General features: G+C 40.9%; 2 protein-coding genes across 2 annotated transcripts; one reads left to right on the forward strand and one right to left on the reverse strand.

Moving 5' to 3' along the window:
* Positions 1-3,536: 3,536 nt before the first annotated feature.
* Positions 3,537-6,025, forward strand: LOC121255592 (U-box domain-containing protein 19-like). The gene has a single exon (XM_041155976.1). The coding sequence runs from the start codon at positions 3,668-3,670 to the stop codon at positions 5,750-5,752; it is 2,085 nt and encodes a 694-aa protein (XP_041011910.1). The 5' UTR covers positions 3,537-3,667; the 3' UTR covers positions 5,753-6,025.
* Positions 6,026-6,137: 112 nt separating this feature from the next.
* LOC121255065 (probable receptor-like protein kinase At5g59700) lies at positions 6,138-9,020 on the reverse strand. The gene is made up of 7 exons (XM_041155357.1): positions 8,428-9,020; positions 8,191-8,337; positions 7,966-8,079; positions 7,095-7,313; positions 6,891-7,006; positions 6,524-6,784; positions 6,138-6,359 (listed from the first exon to the last, which is right to left on the reverse strand). The coding sequence occupies exons 1-7, from the start codon at positions 8,528-8,530 to the stop codon at positions 6,138-6,140; spliced, it is 1,182 nt and encodes a 393-aa protein (XP_041011291.1). The 5' UTR covers positions 8,531-9,020.
* Between the last annotated feature and the right edge of the window lie 950 nt (positions 9,021-9,970).

The following is a 9,970-nucleotide window of genomic DNA, read 5'->3' on the forward strand; positions in this document are numbered from 1 at the left end:
GCCATGCAAGGCCTTACAACTAATAAAAGGGAAATATTAATTAAGCACCACATAAGTTCCAAGCCCACTGGCCCATTATCACAACTGCAATCCTTCGTCTCGAGCCGATCCACGTCCTGGCCCATTATCATCCCAAAGCGTGTGACACATGAGCTACATGAGATGTTTTTGTCAACATGCATGGCTCTCAACTATGATTGCATTTTGCCATCACAAAAACTAATATCCATCTATATCTGGAGTTTCATGCTTTTTCTACTAAGATATACCTCCATATAATAATCCCTTATGATCAGGAGCTTTATCCAAAAAAACTTTCAAACTATCTGCCTCTCTCTTAGAAATAGAAACAACCGCTTCTCTTTATAAAATTTATTAATCTTTTCCGATTAGTGTTCCTATCGAAGAGAAGGATAAGCCGCATTTTCCTCTCGGTTCCTTTTCTAGTATCTGTATGTGTATAAGTTTTTTGCTAGTGTTTTTATTCCCTCCTCTCCGCTGGCTTAGTTTTTGTTAAATCTACCGCACTTCGACGACCGACTGCCTACTAACGCCCTAACTCGCAACCCCCAGCCACCAATCTACCGAGATGAAACAGAATCACCGTGAAAGTTTCAGCCTGTGATAGTCACGCTCTGCTTGTTCCCCTCGTGGCCGCCATATGTCGCCGAGCCAAAATGCGTCCAATAGCTACACACTCCATAGTCGTAGATTCACCACCTCAAGATCTTTCAGATCTGACCCATCTCATCTCATCTCACAATCACCGGTGCGTGGTCTCCACATGCCGCCACAGGCTAGCGTGAAGAAAATCGATCCATCACAGTTCATCCCATTCGACGCCAATCTTTCTACTATGTTTCTGTTTTCCCTAACTGATGATCTTGAGAAAGGGAATACGAGTCTCTTCAGAAAATATCTCAGGACAACAAACTACAGTGCATCTTCAGCATCCACCACCTCTAGCAGTGGTATCATAGTTCACACAGCTATGCAAATTGTAAAAAACCGTCATTTAAGATGACACCCTCTTTGCATGGTATTGGTGGGGACAAAGTTTTTGGACCTAAAACTCGATTTCTTTTTCACTTTAACATTTTGGTTGTTGTAATTGGATATTTGTTGGGGAACCCAACCCCTTTTTGTGTATCTCTTTTTCATTTTTTAATGAAATATTTGCTTGCTTAGAAGGAAAAAAAAAACCATCTGTTCTTGACTGTAATATCTCTTTTTGAGTATTTATTGAGATCCCAAACTCCTCTTATTGTACTTTTTCATTTTATTAATCTATTTTTCTATAAAAAAAAATAATAATAATTGTCAGGCACGCATCAGTTTCCATTATTGAGTGAGTCTTGTTATATACACGGGGTTCGTGTACATAATCAAACATAAGTTTTTGAATTAAAAATAATTTTCGATTTTTTTTATAAGAATTCTCAAAGTTTCTATAACAAAACATGCCCGCAGCTTAATTCATCAATGTTATCTTGGGTTTGAAGCTGTGGAGTGATCGTGCGGCTTTTAGACTCCCTTGTTCGGGTTGATTGGGCTCTATTAATATTTTGGCCCACAACCATTTGGGCCCTTCTTTTCTCCTTTACACCCCCCTGGAAAAGGCCTGATGAGCCTTTCACGTAAGAACCCCTTCCTACCGTATAATATATATATTTATGAGTTTCGCCGCTCATCACATACTATAATATCATACTTTTTATTATTATTTTATTATTTTTTTTAGTTTTATTCTTATTAAAGTAATTGAATTTTTCTAGTCATCATCTATATATTACACATTTGATAAGAGAAAAAAAAATATATAATATGTGGTGTAGTGTGTGAAAATGATAAATAAAATTTTTCTATCCTTATTCAAAAAAAAGAAGCAGCCCAGTCAAATAAAATATTTTATACTCAATTTTTCCGCCCTCAAAATTACTAGAAGCATAGTACTTTTGTATATATTTTGTGAAAAGCAAGCTCGCAATCCTTTTGATTACATTATTCGAGGAATGAGTTTTAGTGGTCGGGGACCAAAGGTTAAGGAAAAATTAGATACAAAGTGTAAGGGGTCCTCCCGGCCTATATAGCAAGTCTACAAGGGACATGAGAAAAGTAAGTTAGAGAGCCCGGTCAAGCCCAACAACCCTCCATTAAGATGGGTTCATGGGCCTCTGCAAAGTACTCGACCCACATGCGAAACCCACCTCCGAAACAACCCATGTATGGGGAAAGCGAACGATTAGGGTAGATGAGACTCGCCGTCTTGACACCACCCCACTAACACCTTATCCCTGGGAACCTGCGCAGGCATGCAGACGGGAAATGGGGAGAACTCTCCTGACAACGATTATAGAGAGTCTCAACAAGGAACGATTTTGGATAAAGCAAATCAAGAAGTCACATCGCATTAATGGTCTCACTCCCCAAACTACACGTTACATTAATGACGCCGGCCTAAAAGCCACACCGCATTAAATGATTTTGACTTGGATCTCTCAAAATCAAGGATGAGATGTTTCCACCAAAAATTTAGTATAAAGTCGATCTCTCGGTATGAAAAAGTCTTTCTAATTCCTCTAAATTGACACATAAACTACTAAAGAGATATATTAACTTTAGTATTGGATTGTTTATTATATTTTTTTACATATAAGATGAGATGAGATAAGATAAATTGAGATAAAAGTTGAAAATTAAATAAAATATTATTAGAATATATTTTTTTAATATTATTTTTATTTTTAAATTTAAAAAAATTAATTAATTATTTTATTTTATATAAAAATTTTAAAAAATTATAATAATTAGACGGGGTAAAATAAAAAATTTTATAAAATTGAAGGAGGGGTTAGCCACTTTAGCGAAAACCTGACGACAGTCTGCATAAACCCAGACTTAAGGTGATCTTTTTAGTTTTATTCTGGTCTCAATTTCCGTCCACCCATTTTTTTGGGTTATCATGTACTGTTGACTTTTAAAACCTTTATCTTACTCAAAAGAAAATAAGAGATATTTTTTACTATTCCTAAACACGGAGAGGACTGACAAAGTCAAAGCCGCATTATATAAAAGGGCAGAAATGTATTTTCAAATTAATTAAAAAATTATATCCATATGAAATAATTGCTATACTAAATGTAGATAAAGATATATTGGACTAATGGCGAAGACACACATGCATGCTTCGTACAAACTCCACTTTTTCCCAACATGATTTGACCAGACACTCCCTCCCTCCTTTGAAAAAATTTCGTTGCCAATAATGACACGTGGTCTCGAACTCACTGTCGGCTACCTCTTCTCACGTACCTTCACCTGCACGTACCCTGGGCTTCCTTACTCCATGCCCTACGTGTCGCCCTCTCATTAATCCACGCCCCCCCCCTTCCGAAACTCTCTACGAAGCCGCTTTGCCCCCAACCCACGTGTCCACTATGCGTCCAAATCTGCCGTCGGATCTTACGCACCCACCAATATCTTCCAATCTGCCGACGCGTGTCATCTTCATTCTTCATCCATATATATCCACCTCTAACCGCCATATCTAAAACCCAGCAAGCACACGCTTCCAAACAAAACTTGTTACACGAGATCAAAAAAGAATAACAAATTCCACAACTTTCTCCAATCTCTTTCTTCGAGCTGATTCTTCTTTCTTCGTTCGATGATCCATATATCTAATGGGTCGGATCGCCGGATTCTTACGTCTCCGGCTGTTCATCCCTGCCAGGCTATAGCTCCGGCTACGCTCCTCAATTCGTTGATTGAGCTTGCGCACACCATTTCCGATTATCGATGCAGGTTCTTCGCCAGCAATAAGCGAAACGTGCGCCATTCGATCCACCAAATGGGAGTCCTACGGGTTTTTCTCGAGGAGGCCCGAAACGTGCATCCTGCTCTTCCGGATTCCGTGGTCCTGGGTTTCTCGGAGCTCCACCTGAACTTCCAGAAGCTTCAGTACCTGTTGGAGGACTGTACGCACGAAGGCGCTCGGCTGTGTATTCTAATGAAGTCGGAGAGCGTGGCGAACCAGTTTCGGGTCCTGACCCGAGCGATCTCAGTAGCTCTAGATGTTCTTCCATTGGACGCGATTGAGGTCTCCGTCGAAGTCAAGGAGCACGTTGAGTTGGTAATAAGGCAAGCACGAAAATCAAGGTTCGAGGTTGAGCCGGACGATAAAGCTGCCTTGAGCTTTGTATTCTCGGTTCTGAGTCTATTCGAGGATGGGATTGTTCCGGATAGGAGTGACTTGAATCGGGTTGTTACTTATCTGGGAATTAGAAGCTGGAGCGAGTGTCATAAGGAGGTTAAGTTCTTGGAATCTGAAATTGCATTGGAGTCCATGAAGGAGGAAAAGAGAGAGGTAGGATTTTTAAATAGTCTAATGGGGTTCATGTGCTACTGCCGCTGCGTTTTGTTTGATGTGGTCGATAGCCACCCCTCCGATAGTAAAACCGGAAGAAGTAGAAGCGAGGTGATGCTGCCCAATTGTCTTAACCCGGACGATTTTCGGTGTCCGATCTCTCTCGAGTTTATGGTCGATCCGGTGACGGTATCGACGGGGCACACCTACGATCGCTCTTCAATTCTCAAATGGTTCAGGTCGGGGAATAAGACCTGTCCAAAAACAGGTCAGAAGCTACCCAATACAGAACTGGTTCCGAACTTGGCATTGCTGAAGCTGATTCAGCAGTACTGCTTCGAAAATGGTATTCCAATTGCTGAATCGGGTCGCAGGACTCGGGACACGGGAAGGGCAGTTTCGGTTTCAGCGGGGAGTTTGGCGGCCGAGGGAGCAATCAAAATGGTGGCCACCTTCCTTGCTAGTAGGCTCGAGACTGGGACAAGGGAGGAGGAAATGGACAGAAACAAGGCTGCATATGAGGTCCGGGTTCTATCGAAAACAAGCGCTTATAACCGGTCTTGTTTGGTGGAAGCCGGTGCCCTACCTCATCTGTTGATGCTATTGTCGTCCTCGAAAAGGTCCTCGACCCAGGAGAATTCTATGGCGGCCCTGTTGAACCTTTCAAAGCATCCGAAAAGCAAAGCTATTATTGTTGAAAATGGGGGATTGGAAGTGGTTGTAGGCATACTAAACAAGGGACTGAACCTACAAGCTAGGCAGCACGCTGCTGGTACTCTGTTTTACCTTGCTTCGATCGAGGAGTACCGGGAGTTGATCGGGGAAACTCCGGAGGCAATTCCGGGTTTGATAACGCTGATTAAAGATGGAACCGATCGAGGGAAAAAGAACGCGCTGGTTGCGATATTCGGGCTTCTTATGCACCCTGAAAATCATTCCAGGGTGCTTGTTGCTGAGGCGATCCCTGTGCTGGTCAATCTTTTGGAGTCTTCCAGTGATAGAGAAGATCTTGTCGTGGATTCCCTAGCAATACTCGAAACTCTGGCAGTGAAACCTGAAGGAACAATAGCAATTCTGTATCTTGGCAGTGCCTTGCAGTCGATTCTGGAGGTTCTTAATTCCTCTTCTACTTCAAGGGCAAGCAAGGAGAACAGTGTGTCTTTGTTGCTGGCTCTGTGCATAAACGGTGGGGAAGATGTGGTTGCTCTTTTGGTAAAGAGCCCTGGTCTCATGGGATCATTGTATTCCCTACTCAGCGAAGGCACATCTCGAGCAAGCAAGAAAGCCAGCACTCTCATCAGGGTCATCCATACTTTTTTCGAAAGGAGACCCTCTGGCTCAACGAGTCCCATTCTTCCGCAAGAACAATTTGTTCACGCATGGTAATCAAATTCTTTTTTTCTTTTCCTTTTCAGTTACCTAAAGAAAACCCCACTTTTTCCGGGTATTCTTTCATCATTCTTTATAGGCTTCTGTAACCTGTAAATACATACTCTTTTGTAACTATGAGGGATTGCTTTTCTTTCGGGCTTGGTCATATGCTATTAGCTCGACTTTTAAAGGGCTAATAACCGTATGATCTGTGTATTTTTAATGAAGTTTGGTACAAAAGTAATGTTGTATAGTTGGTACAATAATATCGTGTTCTGTTTTTGTGAAAACATTATTCAATATTAGCTTCAGTCTCTTTTTAATTCGCTATTATTTGCAATCTGAACAAGTTATGTTTGTAAGACTAAACAAAAAACAAAACTCACAACTAAATGCATAACTACAGTATTGGACGAGTTGTAAGTAACTTGACTTGCTTTGATATTTCGAGTGCCTCTTCAAGTCCTGAAACCACTTGCTCTATTGATGGTCTTTGCTGCTTAAGCCCTGTGCACGACAATGCTAGCTTCAGTATAAGCCCAAAGGCTTCCTCTGAGTACTCCCCATTAAGCTTGGGATCAGCAAATTCTGTTATGTCAGCACCTCTTGTGAGGGATCTAGCCTGCGAACCAAAGACATGCAAATGGTGTGGAGTAAATTAGTGGTTGGAAAAACAAGGCCAAAGGTTTTGAGTGGTCAAGAGCAACAGAGTCCAGTAACGATGACCCGTCTTCTGACGAGTCAAAAAGATTTAGAAATCTAAGTTGATGGAATGTTGTTTCTCACCATTTTATATAAAGGCATTGGTCTGGTTAAATCTAGATTAATGACCCTCTTCCCTGAGAGAAGCTGCAGTAGCACTATCCCAAAACTGTAAACATCACCTGAAGCATTTACATGGTGGTTTTTACGGTATTCAGGATCGACATAACCGAATGTCCCTCTCACTTCTGAGCTCACATGTGACTGATCCACATCCATAACTTTAGATAACCCAAAATCTGAGAGTCTTGCTTCAAAGTTAGCATTGAGGAGAATGTTCGCTGGCTGCCAATACAGCATATGACGAGAATATTAAGTCAATGAATGGACGTTTAAGCAGAAGGATGGGGAATGTGAGGTGTCAACAGAGATTCCAATCGACTACACCTACCTTGATATCACGGTGAACAATGCAGCCTTCTGGATAAGTGTGGAGAAACCAGAGACCCCTAGCACTATCAATTGCGATCTCAACTCTTTGCATCCATGAGAGGACCTTTGTTTTACCTGCAGTTCATCAGTTCCACTGCTTGGCTATTTATGTGATGGGAATAACAAGGGAAAATGATTCTATTGATGCAATATAATAACGTACCAAATAGCCACTCTGAGAGGTTGCCATTGTGGCACAGATCATAAACTAGGAAACATTCATCTTCATTCTCACAACAGCCGAGCAATGCTACAAGGTTTGGATGTCTGACATGAGAAAGGCTTGTGACTTCCCGAACGAATGTATCCATATACCCGTCATTGAGTATGTGCTTGACTGCTACATGCTGACCATTTGAGAGAATGCCTTTGTATACTTTTCCTGTTATAAAACAGAGTTATATCAAAATCCAATCTTGTAGAATAGAGAGAGATTCTCTCCTCATGCTCCTTCTGTTGTTTCCTAATCTGTGTTCACCTATGGCTTGTTTGCATTTGCACCATGTACCTTATAAATAAACAAGTCAGGACCAGAGGAGTAAAATGCTATTTTTCATTTCACAGTTATTTCTCTTTCCTTTGCATTGTTGGAATTGTGAATTATGCCTCTCTGGCTTTCCAGTCAAGGATTTCGCAAGTAAATTACAAGATTTCTGGTAATTAGCTTGTGATACCGATTTCACGGATTCTTTTGGATCCTTGAATCCCCCCCAATTCCCACTGAGATACGTGATGATGCAGCAGTCTTGCACGAGATGATTGAATTTCAACATGCACAGCAGCACATGAACACATGCATGACAGATGCATGAACATGAGCACTCCCTTGGTAATGTCATCCTGCCTCGTTGCTAACCACTCTAGACATTGGAACATGTAATCAGGTTCCCTTCTATACTGTTATGTATTTGTTTTTTTTTCAGTCTCCTAACCTCTCCCTTCCCAATAACATTTTCTCTTCCAAAACTACCTTTTCAGCAGTTTATCATGAATAAAAAAGAGACCCAAATACACAAGTAAAGATAACTTCTCACCAGCTATGCCTTGGCCAATAAAATTTGATGCACATAGATTGTTTGTTGCTGAATAAATTTCCCTAACAGGCAACTTAAGACAGGCGGACTCCTCAGAGAGTGAATCATTTGATGCTGCCAAATAAATCAAGATGGTCATGAACTCTTATCCCGTAAAGAGAGGGGAAAAAAAAAAAAAAGTCGAGAAGAAAACGCAAGAAGGTGAACAATTTGTGGATGCCATACATTTCAAGTGAGTTGTCATCGAGCTTGGGGATGCACAATCTTTTCCTGTTGCGAAACTTTCTCTAGTCCTCAATCTAAACCAGGTGAATGTTGCTACGAGAACTATTACTGTGATTCCCACTATGCCAACTACTAGGATTGAGAGACCTGTTTATCAGTATGAAAATGATTTGAAAATTAATGAACTCCACAGAAACGCAAAGTCAAATAAGGCAATTCATGTCAATGGGAAGTCACCTATGCTGGACTTGATACCACTGCTAGCCGTGCCTTCCTCTCCATCTGCAGAAGAAAAGAGTGAGATTAGGTGGACTTGAGCAAGATGGGTGTGACGATACATTGATGGTTCTTTAATGAATTGAAAACGAGAAAGGAATCAGAGTTTTAGGCATCAATTTTCGAACCACTTCACCTATGGAAACATCCTGCCCTCCGAGGCAATCATAGGTCGCGTTGACCCATTTCTCATCATCTATCCTACTGCTTGTTAATGTTACCAAAACTGCAAACCTGCAAACATCGGCTTCAACCTTCATTGATTCTCTTCCATTATCTGATGCTGCGCCTATTTCTTTCCACCTTCTAAAACATTCACTGCAAGCCTGACCAGATTTTCCATCCAAATCCACACCTTCACAGCCTTCACCTAAATTTTTCAACCTATTTCGTAGCATAATATTTACATCTTTGACCGCATAGTCAGAGCACCCACCGGCTCCACTAGTTAACTTTTCCATGCCACAGCCCATAATATTTTCATCTATACCCTTCATCGAACCTAAGCAGTTTCCCTGCTCTGTAAAATTTAAATATATCTGTCCGGTTTGGTTGGCTAGCCTCCCTAATGCATGCAGGTACTCATCAAAAACTGCCCGACAACTGTTGTTGATGAACCCACCCCAATTGTTTGCTTCACCCTTTGAGCTATTCAGAGACGTTGAGGATTGAATATTGAGGATGCAAACAGTCTCTGAAGTTTGAGAAAACTCAAAATTTACGGTAATGATCAAAAGAAGAAAAACTAATACGGAGGAGTGTGGCTTTCGAGGATTGGTTTGATCACAAAAAGGGACACCCAAACTGTGCTTAGCCATGGATGGTGCTCTTTAGTAAGAACTATCGAACGAAAGATTATGAAACAAAAAACTGCATTACGATAAGTATGCAACCTTTGGCATTAGATCATGACCACTGATAATAAATGGGTTGGATATATTAGGCATTCTTCAATTGGGATGACCGGGAAATCCCATCTTTATAAAGAAAGGATGTCCAAATGGCAATGCATTACGGCATAAAACATCTTATATCTTCTATCTAATGGAGGGGAACTTCAGCTCGAGATGTGCACAGGAGCCAAATGGCAATGCAAGATCATATATCTTTGCTGTAGTGTACGGGGTAAAAGTATTTGGAGTGCTAGACAGTGATGTCTTTTGTCATGTCTTAATGCTCATGCAGGCTAATCAGGTCAATGCATGATCGGAAGTAGACTCAGTAAATAATGAATTTGTCGATGTCTTTTTGTTCGTCATTGTCACATTTACTTGAAGAAATGAAGATTTCCGAACATGCAATTTTCTATGAACAAGAGCACAAGTGTCAGTTTACGGTTGAGCAATGCTCAAAAGCAAGGGACAAACAGATAAGATGAACGCAAACGTTATTAATTTCTGCTACTTACTTTGATTATCGGTTTATTTATTGCTTGGTGGGTCAGCTCCTCGTCATGGACCTGGTCTGTATGCATGGAAATATTTCATATGTTTTCTCCGTAGTC

Source organism: Juglans microcarpa x Juglans regia, chromosome 3D, assembly GCF_004785595.1.
Source record: "Juglans microcarpa x Juglans regia isolate MS1-56 chromosome 3D, Jm3101_v1.0, whole genome shotgun sequence".
Taxonomy (NCBI): domain Eukaryota; kingdom Viridiplantae; phylum Streptophyta; class Magnoliopsida; order Fagales; family Juglandaceae; genus Juglans; species Juglans microcarpa x Juglans regia.